Raw genomic sequence first — 15,297 nt, 5'->3', positions numbered from 1 at the left:
TTGAAATTTTTTAGTGGCCTTTTCCTTCCCTCCTATCCTCCTCCCAAACCACACCCGGGCTACCTTGTCAGTTCTCTCCCTCTTTTTATAATGAATTAATAAAGAATACATGATTTTTAAACGATAGTGACTTTATTTCCTTAAGCAAGCTGTAATCGAAGGGGAGGTGGGTTGCTTACAGGGAATGAGTCAATCAAGGGGGAGGGGGGGTTCATCAAGGGGGAAACAAACACAGCAGTCACACCGTACCCTGGCCCGTGATGATGAAACTCGTTTTCAAAGCTTCTCTGATGCGCACCGCTTCCTGGTGTGCTCTTCTAATCGCCCTGGGTGTCTGGCTGCGCATAATCAGCGGCCAGGTGATTTGCCTCAGCCTCCCACCCCGCCATAAAGGTCTCCCCTTACTCTCACAGAGATTGTGGAGCACACAGCAAGCAGCAATAACAATGGGGACATTGGTTTGGCTGAGGTCTGAGCGAGTCAGTAATGTGCGCCAGCGCGCCTTTAAATGGCCAAATGCACATTCTACCACCATTCTGCACTTGCTCAGCCTGTAGTTGAACAACTCCTGACTACTGTCCAGGCTGCCTGTGTATGGCTTCATGAGCCATGGCATCAAGGGTAGGCTGGGTCCCCAGGATAACTACAGGCATTTCAACATCCCCAACTGTTATTTTCTGGTCTGGGAAGTAATTCCCTTGCTGCAGCCGTTTAAACAGAGTAGTGTTCCTGAAGACGCGAGCGTCATGAACCCTTCCTGGCCATCCCACGTGGATGTTGGTGAAATGTCCTTGTGATCCACCAGTGCTTGCAGCACCATTGAAAAGTACCCCTGCGGTTTACGTACTGGGTGCCCTGGTGCTCCGGTGCCAAGATAGGGATATGGGTTCCATCTATCGCCCCCCCCCACCACAGTTAGGGAATCCCATTGCAGCAAAGCCATCCACTATGACCTGCACATTTCCCAGAGTCACAACCTTTCGTAGCAGCAGCTTAATGATTGCTTTGGCTACTTGCATCACAGCAGCCCCCACAGTAGATTTTCCCACTCCAAATTGATCCCGACTGACCGGTAGCTGTCTGCGTTGCAAGCTTCCAGAGGGCTATTGCCACTCGCTTCTCAACTGTGAGGGCTGCTCTCATCTTGGTATTCTGGGTTTCAGGGCAGGGGAAAGCAAGTCACAAAGTTCCATGAAAGTGCCCTTACGCATGCGAAAGTTTCGCAGCCACTGGGAATCGTCCCAAATCTGCAAAACTTTGCGGTCCCACCAATCTGTGCTCATTTCCCGGACCCAAAATGGGCGTTCAATGGCTAGAACCTGCCCCAATACCAGCAGGATCTCCAAAGTGCAGAGGCATGCAGTTTGAGAGAATTCTGTGTCCATGTCCTCAACACTCTCGTCGTCGCGCTGCCGTAGCCACCTCCTCCTCGCCTGGTTTTGCAGGTCCTGGTTCAGCATAGACTGCACGAGAATGTGCGAGGTGTTTACAACGTCCACGACTGCGGTCTTGAGCTGTGCAGGGTCCATGCTTGCTGTGCTATGGCGTTTGCACAGTTCACCCAGGAAAAAAGGCGCAAAACAGTTGTCTGCTGCTTTCACGGAGGGAGGGGTGAAGCTGTATCCAGAACCACCCGCGACAATGTTTTTTGCCCCATCAGGCACTGGGATCTCAACCCAGAATTCCAAGGGGCGGGGGAGACTGCGGGAACTATGGGATAGCTACGGGATAGTTACCCACAGTGCAATGCTCTGGAAATCGACACTAGCATCGGTACATGGACGCGCATCGCCGAACTAATGTGCTCGGTGTGGCCGCGTGCACGCGACTTTATACAATCTGTTTTAAAAAAACGGTTTCTGTAAAATCGGAATAATCCTGTAGTGTAGACGTACCCTGAGTTACTACAGGGAATTCTTTCCCAGGTGTCTGACTGGTGGGTCTTGCCAGTGTGCTCAGGATCCAACTAATTGCCATATTTGGGTGGGAAGGAATTTTCCCCTAGGCCATATTTTCAGAGACCCTGAGAGTTTTTCGCCTTCCTCTGCAGCATGGGTCACTTGCAGGTTTAAACTAGAGTAAATGATGGATTCTCTGTAACCTGAAGTCTTTAGATCATGATTTGAGGACTTCAGTAACTCAGCCACAGGTTATGTGTCTATTAAAGGAGTGGGTGGGTGAGGTTCTGTGGCTTGAGATGTGCAAGAGGTCAGACTAGATGATCACAATAGTCCCTTTTGGCATTAAAATCTATGAGTATAATGACTTACAAAATATACTGAAGATTTCTGATATGGGTTTAGATTATTAACATCAACTTATTTGTGTTTAAAAATATATTTCAGTCCTATTTTCCAGAAATACAGTGCATATTATATACATAATGTAAATTCACTGTCAACCACCTCTTGTTAAAGCATATTATAAATCTGTAAATTTCATTATGTAATTGAAATATGGCAGTTTATAGACACTAAAAAAGGTACAAATTTCAGATCCCATTGAATACCTACAAGCCAGTCAATATGAAAAATATGAAAAAAATCAATAAAATCAATACGCAAATAAACTAGCAATCTTTCAGGTGTGCAAGAGGATACTGAACTTGAAGTTGATTTACCACTACAGAAAGAGCAGTAATACTTTTCTTCCAAACAAAAACAAATACTGTAGAACAGTGGTCACCAATTGGTTAATCTCTATCGACTGGTTGATCATAGAGGATCTCCCAGTCGATTGCGATCTCTGGCAACACGGTGGAGCTGCTGCTAAGACAGGCTTCCTACCTTCCCCGCTCCCACGCTGCTCCTGAAAGCAGCCAGCACAGCCCCATGGGTGGGGGGCAGGGCTCTTGCAGAGAGGGGCACTGCGCGGAGCCACATGCCAAACAGCCTCCTGCCCAGAGGCCACAAGAGCGCACTGGTCCCTTGCAGGAACGGCGTGGGGCCGGGGCAAGCAGGAAGCCTGCCTTAGCAATAAGTGTGGCCTTCTGCTGGGCAGCACCCCAAACCCCAGCACTAAGCCTCTTCCCGGAGCCAGCATCCTAAAGCAACCCTGAGCCCTCTCCTGTAGCCAGCACCCCAAACTAGCCCGGAGTCCTCTCCCAGAGCCAGCATTCTAAACAAGCCCTGAGCCCCCTCCTAGAGCCAGCACCCCATACCCCCTCCTGTACCTCAACCCTAGCCCTGACCCCCCTCCCAGAGCTAGCACCCTGTACCCCCTCCTGCACCCCAACACTCTGCCCTAGCCCAGAGTTCCCTCCTGCATCCCAACCCCCAGGCTCAGCCCAAAGTCCCCTCCCATGCGAACCCCTTGGCTCTAGCCCAGAGCCAGCATGCCTTCCCAAACCCCAACTCCCCTACCCGAGCCCAGTGAAAGTGAGTGAGGTTGGAGGAGAATGAGTGATGGGGGGTGGGGGAATGGAGTTAGTGGGGTGGGAATTTGGGGAAGGGGCAGGGCCAATCCAGGGTTGCCCTTAAATTCAATAAGTGACCTTGGGTGTAAAAAGGTTGGAGACCACTGCTATAGAACATTTTCTAATGAACAATTTATCATACAAAGCAGTTGTGTTCTTACAAAAGAAAAGTAAAATTGCTTATTGATAATTGTTTGTCCTAGCACCCTCTTCTCCCATTCTATGACAGCAAATTAAGGGATAGACAATGTTATAGTGCCATCTACTGGGAAGCAAGGAGAGTCTGTCCTTTAATCCTTTGTCATAGGATCAGAGAAAAGAGAGATGTAAAACAGTAATTATTCCAAGTAGTTAACAATTAGTGTAGTACTGTGCAAAAATGTATCCAGGTACCAAGTAGGAAGAAGCCACAAAAAAATCATCATGTGCGCTCAGCAGTGTGTTGGGTTTGTTTTTTGGGGGGAGGGGCACGATACAGTACCCTGTAAATATAACAGATTGCAGTTGCAGTTAAGGCTGCAGCAATATCACCTACAATCACTTCTAAAGAGGATCAGAAATGGTTAGCACTTAGATGGGGGACTGGCAGGTAAACAGCTCATGACGGAGATGATATTAGTAAGGCAATACTTTCTCTTTTGAACCAATACTACACCAATGCCTTAATATGGCACTAAGGGGAAACTGTGATGCTTGTGATAATGTCTTTTGAAAGAGGTTAAAAACCAGTCTTGACAAATCTTGGTCCTTGAAAGTCCCATAACAACACTTTTTCACAGCCAGGATTGTGACAACCAGAGAGTTGGGCAAACACTAATTATTTGGTTGTTTATATTCTGTCTACCTAAAATTCTCCCCCCCCCACCCAATATCAACTGGATAAAGCAATCTTCATTTCATGTCCTAAATGGTTGTGTAAGGCTGTTATGTAGTTAGACACTTAGCACATGACACCTCACAGGTGATTGTAGTTTAGTGATGTGCGACATGATTCCTCTATTCAGGGCTAGATTGTGGCTTTTGCAGCCACCATCACATTATAGGTGCATATGTGCATAAGCCCAGTGCACCAGTGGCAGTGATTCGGGGTATTCTGCCTGTTGAGTGCTGAGATAGACAGAATGCCTGTAAGGGTACTTGCGAAGCCATGCCTAGAAGTGATCTTGTTGAAGAGGTAGTGTGTGGTCTTATTTCTGTCAGGTTTGTATCACCATTGTGTGTGCAGAAGTATGGGGCTATGGCCACATCCAGGATGTTAAATCCACTTGGGCTTTGTGCACTTGGGGTGCATAGAATCACTGGCTCTTGCACTCATAGGACACATGGGTGGGATTCTGGCTGCCCATTGCAAAGATGTTGCAAGCTAAAGAGAGGGCGCCTTCTGCCCACTCCCCCTTTGGCACACCCGTGCAAAACAGCCAGAACGTGGCCCATAGCCAGGAGCGGTGCGAGGGTTTTTGGCGCCCTCGGCGCAGGGCCGGCTCGCTGGTCCTGCGGCTCCAGTGGACCTCCCGCAGGCGTTCCTGCGGACGGTCCACTGGTTCCGCGGCTCCGGTGGACCTGCCGCAAGCGTCCCTGTGGATGCTTCACCAGAGCCGCGGGACCAGCGGACCGTCCACAGGCATGCCTGTGGGAGGTCCACCAGAGCAGTCTGCCGCCCTCCCAAATCCTGGTGCCCTAGGCAACCGCTTAGGTTGCCTAAATGGAAGCGCCAGCCCTGTCTGTAGCTTGGAATCCTTCCAGATAAAAAGGCTTTACATAAATGTACAAGCACCACCACATTTGTAGAGTAAAATTTAAGCGTCAGTCGCAGGAATTTAGGACTTGGCTCCCATTAACTATTAATTATTATTTACTTTTACAACTCCCAAAAGTGTGCTAGGTGCTTCCTAGAACAAATGGGTTCAGGTAGTTTAATTCCGGGCTGAAAATTTATCTCCTTTGTGGTAAGGTGCCCAAGGAATATATAATGAACCACTTGTGGCTTTCATGTTTTACAACCAAACAAGCCCCCCATTTTATCTTAAGGATGGTAATTCAAGATGGCATGTACTTATGTGTTTTCTGTACTACCATATTTCAATTACAGGCTTAAACTGTTCATAGTAAAAATGAGCTGCAACAGAGAAAGTTCATACTTTGAGGTATCAACAGGTTGTGGGTTAAAGTTCCCATCTGAATCCATTGAAGCCTGTTTTTCCATCATACTGACATAATTGGATTCCATATAGTCTGGGGGTAAAGCTCCTGCAACTGCACTCAGGCAGGGCAAAGCCAGTTTGAATAGTTCCTGTTCATACTTCTGTGGAGAAACATGAGATAAAAAGACACAGTGTTGAATGGAGATTGTTTCCATTATTGCTGAAACTGATTCATCATCAAAGCTACACATGAAACCAAATTGTCATGGAACAACTTTTTTACTCAGTGTGAAATAGAATCTCAGTTCTGAAAATAAAAGAAACTGATATCTGAACTACAATGAAATACTACTGAATACTGAAGCTAGACTTAGGACCAAATCCTGCTTTCATTGAAGTCAATGGAAAAACAATTATTCACTTTGGTGGGAGCCAGACTGGTCCATCACAGGGTGCCAGAACAGAGTAAAGCAGGGGAATATCCAACATTTCACCAAGAACCTGGATTTTCAAATGGCTTCCCATCATGGTGAAATCCTCATCAGGTTGGGAAAAAAAACACTATATAATGTCCAAATGTATTATCTAGTCTTGTTGAGCTAAGGTATAGACGATATTTCAAAGATAGTTTAGCTGATGTTTAAAATTTTTAAATAATCATGAAAAAAATAGTTGTAATAAACATTTGTGTGATTTAAATTTATTAAAATTACCCAATACTTTTTTCCTTCCAAGGAGGAAAAAAGCCCTGAAGAGATAATATGACGACACATAACAAATTAAACTTAATTTCTAGATGCATTTCATTAGTGCTACTATTGTGTATAAAATAGGGCCTGATCCTACAAACTCATACTCATATAAGTAGTCCTTACTACAGTGAGTGAGTCCATGGAACTGAAAGGTCCTAGTGTGTCAGCAAGAATTAAGTATGCTTCCCCTCTTAGTCTATAATGGCCACTGCAAAGTTAACATTTGCCTTGTTAATCTTCAGGACACATTACAAGGCCTAATTTTCCACATTATCTGTGATGAGACAGGTGATGGGGAGGACTGAATAGAGGTGGTGTAGGAGTCTGGTGGGGATTTGGTGGAGAGGTGAATTAACATTTGTTATATTAATGCTGTTCCTGCATTAAATTGATTTCGTCTGTGGTAAGAGATGGGTCTGTGTATCGGTGTGTTTTTTAAAGACTGTCAAGGGCAGATCATTGGAAGGGCTCTCTTTTACTGTACAGTAATAAAAAGTCATATAAATAAAAAGACAGATAAAATGTAAGGGTATACAAGATTGGACCCACATAGGATTGTATGGATACCATTTTATTTTTTTTAATGATTATATTTATCATGGAAGCAGCATATTCCTTGACAAATTGTTAAACTTAAGCATTTTGAGGATCTTATGAGTATACACTATTATTAGCTATTTGATTAAATAGTATTAAAACCACATAGCTTTAGCACATTCTGTTTGCCACATAATCTGTTGTGCATGTAATTGATGCAGAAGAATTTATAATAAAATTACATAATTTTGATATCATTAACTCAAGTTTGAATAGAATACTTTGAATAGAAATGATCAGCCTACATTGTGATCATGGAGAACTACATAAAAATTACCTTTTGAGACAGGGCATCAAAAATACCCCAGAACAACTTTCTGGATAAATGAAGTTCTTCTTCTGATGCAGCACCAAAGTTGCCCCACCCACCTGGCAGGCAATAATACTTCCAGCATCTTTCATAATGATTTGTCAGCAACTAGAACACAAAATATTTTGAAAGCATCCAAAATATATAACATAAACACAATCAATTATTTATCCTGACATTCAAACACTATACGATCCACACAATAATTACACGAGAACAATCTCTCAATTCATTCAAGGCGTTCATGTTCTAATCTACTATTTGCCTTTAGAATCCAATACAGCAGTGGTCCCCAACCTTTCTGTGACCAGTAGCACATTCATGTTTTCAGAAGAGTGTGGCGGGTGCCAACAATTTTTCAAGGCTTACTTTGTATTTGTACATTAAATAATACAAAAAATCATCATATTTAAATAATGTTTTCACCTATATTACATAATATATGAATCCAGAGAGAAGCCGGAGTACTTTGTCCCCAGCAGGCGCGGGAACCAGGATTCTCTCCCCTGCTGGGCACTAGGTGGGTCCCGCGCCTGCCCGGGACCGAGAACACCGGCGCCCGCAGCCAGCAGCCCTGGAGCTCTCTGTCCCTGGCAGACACGAGGCTGCAGTTTCTCTCCCCTGCGGGGCACTAGGCAGGGCCCTCACCTGCCAGGAACAGAGAACACTGCGCCCGCAGCCTCAGTTCTCTGTCCCCAGCAGGCGCAGGGCTGCAGCTTCTCTCCCCTGCTGGGCACTAGGCAGGCACATATAAATGCCCCAGCGGGCGCCATGGTGCCCGCAGGTACCACGTTGGGGACCACTGCAATACAGAAAATTCTTGATAATTATTACAATTTTACAATGGTGGCTAAGCATTTTAAAGTTTTCCCAATTCTTAATATTCTGTAATTTTTTTATATTTTAGATGAATGTTACCACTTAAGCATGAGAAAGAAGGTGAGGTCTTCACCCTATTGAAGTCAATGGCAAAGTTCCAACAGACTTCAACAGAGCCAAGATATCACCCCGACTGTTTGCATCCTGCATTTGTTCTGGACTCTACCAATGACTGCTGCAGGAAGAAAAGACAAGACTTCAGGAATGAGATTTAACTAGGCAGCAAAATTATTAAGCAATAACTCATCCAGTGCAGGTCATCCTTCCTTCTGTAATCCATACAATTTGGTAAAAGGCTTCTGTCAACCTCCAACCCCTTTCTTCTGCCTGGTTCCAGAATCCTCTTGTATGAAGGATAAGTGGGTAGGACAGGAGTTGTCTCCTCACTATACTGGACATTAGGAGTCCCATTCCCATTCTCCACCTTCTTTAGAAGCTGCCTTCTCCTAACTGTCTAGTGAACAAGCATTTGCACTGGACACCTGCAAAATGGTGACAAAATGAATTTAAAAACCTAACCTCTTTCCACCAGATCCCTCGCCTGCTGGGAGGAAACTGAAAAAAACCTACATTGCCCAGGCCAGTTTGGCACCAAGGGAAAAATTCCATCCCAATCCCCAAAATACAGGAAGGCCCCAAAACCTGGTCTTCCTCTAATTCCAACTGGCAGAAATGAGGAGCTTTTTCTCAGGGCACACAATGGTGCCCTGGACAGGGGGGAGGGGTTTATAAGCACTCTCTTGGGTGGACAGGGGCTAGTAAGTTTATGTTGCCTCCTTCTGACCCATCCATCAGCCAAAGAGTCCCCCTCTTCTCATCCTCAAGTGCACAAAGAGACTGGGTTCCCATGAGGAGGGGAAGAAAGGAGGAGGAAATCTTTAAAGGGTCAAGGGATTTGTTTTCCTCCCTGCTGGTCCAGGCAAAGCCTTTCCACCTCTGAGGCTGAGGAAAGGGGAACATTTTGTGACCTCTGTCCAACCTGTTCACCTCTGAGGCACTGAGTTTACCCACCTGTGAAACAGGTATAAATAATACTTACACCTCATGTATCTCAAAGATGTGTTCTTAAACTTAATTGAGATAAATTGCTTTGAGAATTTAGATGAAAGATGATATACAAAGGATAAATAATTATTTTAATCCTTCATGATTCTCTTAAAAACTGAACATTAAAGCTGCACAGAGAAATAAACTCCTTGAAACATGGCAATTTTTGCTTTTAACTTTAACACTGATTGTAAAAGTTGAAAACAGAAGTGTGATAAATGAACAAATAGTACAGAAATCTAGGAACGACAGTCATGTGTACAGACTGCCTTTCTGTTGGGTCACCTAGATGTGCACACTCCACTCCCAACAAACCTATACATGCACAGCGAAGGGAAAACAGAGTCTGTGTGTCAAAAATGGCAAGGGCTGCAGGCCTGTCACAGCGGTGGTCTTGGCCCAGCTCCCCAATCTGGGCATTGTGACCTGGGGCAGATTTGGCAGACTACTGAGGAGACATTTATGTCAATTGTATTTAAAGAGGTACAAATCACTGAATTTCCATACCCATGACTTTACTCACCTTTCCCCTGAACTTCACCCACCACTTCCCCTGAACTTCTAACTTTACTAAGTTTACCATGGCAGTGCCGTGATTTTTGATAAAGAATGCTGTGACAAATCTGCAGCTCTAATAATGGCAATGGTATCATTAAATATTCCTGAGAGCATGTATGGGTGTGTTTTGGGAAGCAGTACTGTTAGAGATATGGTACAGTGAAAACTTAACTAAAATGTTGCACAGTCAAAATGAGTTATGTGATAGATAGGAGGAGACTAAAAATAATTTGTATTAAATAATAAGTATTTTTTGATAAGTGATCCAAAACGTTACGTTCAACATAGGCTGCTGGAGACTATTTAATTTCTGCAGATAATTTACTTTCTATACAATATTTTTTTTTTCTCAGAAACCCTGGGGCAGTCTTAAACCTACAGAAGTTATTTATGTTGAGACCAGCATACCATTTATCATCCTGAAGGCATACCGATAGCGTTGTTCTATGACGGAAGTTCTTAATCTTTTCCATACCATGACCCTATCGCACAACAGCAAAGAGTTTCAGGACTCCCCTTTCCATCTAGCTATAAATGAGAGGAAGGGTGGTCAGAGTCCCTTGGACCTGTTTGCCCCACCCTGAGGGTCATAACCCCCAGACTGAGAATGTATGTTCTACGAAACTTTTCTGAAAGGCAACAAAAGTGAATGCTTGATATTTTGAAACTAACCTCATGAGAAGGCATGCACCTATAAAGTAAAATTTGTCAGCTCTGCAAAAGTTGCTGAGTCAGACTCTTAAGAGCAATAACAGAGCATCAGGGGGCTGCATTTTTTTTTTTAATTATCAGAAAGAAGAGAAGTGGCATTATAAAGACATGATTCCATTGTGTCTGCAATACACCTTTTAGAAAGCTCTTGGTCCCTATTTTCATTCTATTTTAGGCCTGGTCTTCACGGGGGGTGGGTGGGAGGGGAGGGCGGATCGGTCTAAGATACACAACTTCAGCTACGAGAATAGAGTAGCTGAAGTCAACGTATCTTAGATCAATTTAGATTTATTTCCTTCGCGTCCTCGTGGCGCGGGATCGACAGCCACCGCTTCCCCATCGACTCTGTTTCTGCCTCTCACCCTGGTGGAGTTCCAGAGTCAATGGGGAGCATGTTCAGGGATCGATGTATCGCGTGTAGATGAGACGCGATACATCAATCCCCTATAGATCGATCATTACCTGCCGATCCGGCGGGTAGTATAGACATACCCTTAGTCTTCTGGGCTGGAATCCTGAGATTATTAGCAGTTCAAAATAATGTCACTAAAGTGGAGGACTCTTTAGAATAGCTAAAGAATAGTTCTTGGCATGGAAGTTAAACAACGGATATATCATTCTCTCTTTACAGGAGAGTTCCAGTGCATAAAAGAAAAATACCAAGATAGATTTTTTTTATTCATCTATTTCAACAATGCTGCAGAGAGAAAAAACGTTCCACAGACAGATGACTCCACCTACCGGAAAGTAAACAAACAAAATATTCTGAATTACAGCCAGTATATGAGGCACCAGACCTTCATCTTCTCATAAGTCAGAACAAATCACAAGACACAAGATGGAAAATATATAGTACATTATAATAGAGAGACTACATTCAAAGTTATAACTCCCTGGAATCTTCAGAAAGTCCTGTAGAGGAGGGAGGGAGGATTTTGATCACAACCAAAATGTAACTATATATTTGTAGCTGAGGTGTACTGCGCTCCCATAGATTTAAAAAGCGAACCCAATGTTGTATTTTCAGAACTAAACAAAGATCAAGATATGTAATGGGAAGCACCTAAATCTTCATCACACCTGTAGCTGTGACAGATATAACAATTTCCTGCCATATCCTTGGGACATCTTATTGAATTAAGTTTAAATATCATTAGCATCCATTCTATTAAATTAATGAATTGCTGTTACTGTGGGGCGAGACTGTATGTAACCTCTTGAGGAGGGGGATGTGACAGATGTGAGAACTGGGGATTCAAAGGACTACATTAAACAATGTGCCAGAAAAGAATGGACATTTTGGAACAAAAAGCATTAAGTGGTTTTCCTGGGGAATATCTAGGAGGAGGTGAATGCAAATCCCTCAACTTCAGTTATGCAAAACCCCAGTCTTTTGCAGCTATGCCCTGTCTGTTGCTGATCTAATTACTGAAGACCAAGATCAAAGGCTTGAGCTGTAAAAAGAAATGGCAGTCTGGCGGGCTGAGGATACCACAGTGTAAGCAAGAAACTCTGCAGCCTGGAAAACGCCCAGTCAAGAGGGAGAGAGGCACAAGTCTCTACCCAAGAGAGGTGACAGATGAAATTGAGCATGACCTGCTTCTTATAAAAGGAAGGAGAAAAGGCAAAATAAAAGGAGAATAGCTGAAATGTCTTGCCGAAAGACTCGCTTCTGGTGTTGGGAAATCACCAGAAGCGAGTTTTCATAGTTCACTAAAAAATAGTAGGATATAAGTTGGTGAATGATTCAGTTCTTGGCACACTGAGGCTTTACTCTGTGTTGGGGATCTTGTCCAAGTCAGTATATAAGTATATCCCTTCATGGAGCAGAGCTGCAACCAGCATCAACAGGAGACAATAAAACCTTTGGAGCCTGAAGACAACTTGAATGGTAGGAAAAAGATCTGGATTCCTAAGACATCCCAGCTATCAGGCCTCATCCTAAAAGAAAACCTGCACAACACTTCCAGAAGATGAGCCAGGGAGCTTAAATTCTTAACTTTGCTAGACATTAAAAATCACGATCTTAATTAAGACACTGGATTTATGGCTTATTACAAAATTCTATAACCCACTAACCTCCTTTTTTGTCCTATGACTACAGAGATGTTAACAGGCCACTTCACCTTGAATGGTCCCCCTTTAGAGTACGTACTAACTACTTATGCTAAACTATCTGCTCAATCTTGTATTTAGTGGTGACACTGAGTTCCTTTGCCAGACCTGAAGAAGAGCTCGGTAAATTCAAAAGATTCTCTCTCTCGCCAACAGAAGTTGGTTTAATAAAAGTTATTACCTCACTCAGCTTTGTCTCTCTAATATCCTTGGCCCAACACAGCTACAACACTGCATACAGAGAAAATGAGTCAGTTTTCTGGGAGGAGAGAGACTAAACAGGCAGAGCCCAAGCTGGAGATCTGGGAATCCACCCAGAAATTTATATGACCTTGCTCTATTTATGCCTTGGAATCATCTCTCTCACCCTCTCTCCTCTCTCCATCTTGTTTCTTTTTTACAAGAGCTTGAAGAAAGCACATAATTGGAAGGGGAGTCAGACATGAGGCATGAACTTCATGCTTCTGTGTGGACTGATCAGACGTGAGAATTAGTGGCTGTCACAAAAAATACTCTTTCTTCTTGCTTCCTGCTAGAGTGATGACATGCTATGGTTTCTTCTACCGGATGGAGGTAAGGCAACATACAAGTAATAGTATATTGTATACAAGAAGATTAAAATATACCTTTACTGTAAACCTCACATACCTTCAGAGGCATCTTTGCATGCTCATTTAATAGAGGAACATCAAACACTAATCTCCTCAGCAAGTGTTGCATCATGGAAGGCCTCAGTTGGCTGTAGGTAGACAGACAGTTTCAATAGAGCATACAATTAGCTTTTATGCAATAAATAGACAATGCATTAAAGTAATCCAAGGATCTGTGACAATTGTCCTACTCCTTCAGATAGTCCCAAATCCATAAAGTGATGTAATTTTGTTGGCGACACAGAAAATTAAAAATGTGTGGGAAGGAAATGGAGTGCAAACAATAACAGGGGCATTCTAAACAAAACTTCCAGAATATGCTACTTCCAGCTATGTTCCAGCATGAACAATATAAATTACAAAAAAAAAAAATTGTGAAACCACAAGCTCTGAAGTAGAGAAGTGAATGACAGGTGCAAAACAGCAAATGTAATATTCTGATATCATATTTGGTAGGGGCAGGGACAGCTCAGTAGTTTGAGCTGTTGCCTGCTAAACCCAGGGTTGTAAAGTTGAAACCTTGAGTGGGACATTTAGGGATCTGGGGCAAAATCAGTACTTGTCCTGCTAGTGAAGGCAGGGGTCTGGACTCAATGACCTTCAAGGTCCCTTCCAGTTCTATGAGATAGCTATATCTCCATATTTTTTTTATCACCATGCATACTGTAATACATACAAAAAAGCACATAAGAATAATCTTTTGCCAATATTCTTGCATTGAAGAAGCCATATAAGCTAAGTGTTGACACTGTGGACATACTATACCAGGGCCCAAAGAGTACTGGGCATCAGATGGAATGAGAACAAACAACAGGGATTTGTCTATATGCTACTCTATAATAGGCAGAGAATATACATATAAAAAGTCTCTCAATAACAGCAAACTGTGAACAGATATGATATTGACATTATCAAGATTAAAGTATTGTTATTAACTAATATGAAGTAAGGTTTAGGAAATATGACCTTTGAGAACAGGTTAAAAAAACTAAACATGTTTAGTCTCAAGAAAAAGACAATTGAAGGGGAACTTTTAACAGCCTTTTAACAGACTCACTGACAGTAGGATTGTATTTATATGGAGCAAGAGAGATTTAGGTTACATATTAGGAAAAATCTTTCCAACTATAAGGTTAGTTAAGTACCGGAATAGGTTACCAAGGAGTGTTGTGGAATCCCCATCACTGGAGGTTTTTAAAAACAGATTAGACAAGCATCTGTCAGGGATTGTCTAGGTAAAATTCGTCCCACCTCAGCACTAGATGATCTCTCATGGTCCCTTCCCACCCTATATTTCTATGATTCTACAATATATAGCATAAAGAATCCAGTACAGTGCTTTTATTTGCCCTGAACTTCAAAATTACCACCAACAATACAAGTCACTTTTGAACTGACTGGGAGGTTCATTAGGAAAAAATCATATGGGTTAAAATTTTCAAAAGTGCGTAAGTGATGGAGGTACCTAAGCCCCACTGACTTTCAGTGGGACTTAGGTTCCTGAACGCTTGCACATTTTAAAAATGGGACCTGGGCATGTTTGAAAATTCTGCACTTGGGCTGCTAGACTTGAGAAAGGAGAACACAGGCAAAAATTCCAAGATGGAAAGAGGGTGGCACAAATGCAACTGATAGGTTGGAGAGTGTGTTGATCGTGAACTACTACTTAAAGTTCTTCTTCGAGTGATTGCTCATATCCATTCCAGTAAGTGTACGCGCCGCGCGTGCACGTTCGTCAGAAGACTTTTACCCTAGCAACTCCAGCGGGCCGGCAGGTCGCCCCCTAGAGTGGCGCCGCCATGGCGGGTAATATATACCCCTGCCGGCCCGCCCCACTCCTCAGTTCCTTCTTACTGCCGTGTCGGTCGTTGGAATTATGGAGCGCGGCATAGCTGTCCTCCACGTCCCTAGCTTCTCTTCGTTCATCATTCTAGTTCTAGTTTTAGTTTTAATTACAGTTCACTTAGTATAGTACAGTTGTAGTTTATAGTTCTAGTGTATATAGTTAGCGGGTTCGGGGCGCTAGCCCTCTCCCGCGCCCGGCGCCGGGCTCATGCCTGGTTTGCTGGGGTTCAAACTGTGCTCGGCCCGTAAAAAGCCGATGCCCACCAGCGATTCCCAC

At 43.4% G+C, this 15,297-nt stretch overlaps 1 protein-coding gene across 3 annotated transcripts in view; it reads right to left on the bottom strand.

The window, feature by feature from the left end:
- The window catches only part of RYR2 (ryanodine receptor 2), a 749,362-nt gene that overhangs the window by 241,523 nt on the left and 492,542 nt on the right, over window positions 1–15,297 (bottom strand). For all 3 annotated transcript variants that reach the window (XM_075064183.1, XM_075064184.1, XM_075064185.1), the window contains exons 51-53: window positions 13,174–13,264; window positions 7,183–7,323; window positions 5,554–5,717 (exon numbers count right to left, since the gene is read on the bottom strand). In XM_075064183.1, the coding sequence (XP_074920284.1) occupies window positions 5,554–5,717; window positions 7,183–7,323; window positions 13,174–13,264 (396 nt within the window). The remainder of the gene's footprint in view (window positions 1–5,553; window positions 5,718–7,182; window positions 7,324–13,173; window positions 13,265–15,297) is intronic.

This window comes from Chelonoidis abingdonii, chromosome 3, assembly GCF_003597395.2.
Source record: "Chelonoidis abingdonii isolate Lonesome George chromosome 3, CheloAbing_2.0, whole genome shotgun sequence".
NCBI classification, from domain to species: Eukaryota; Metazoa; Chordata; order Testudines; family Testudinidae; genus Chelonoidis; species Chelonoidis abingdonii.
Note: the sequence above shows the minus strand (reverse complement) of the source record. Positions and strands in the feature narration are given on the sequence as shown.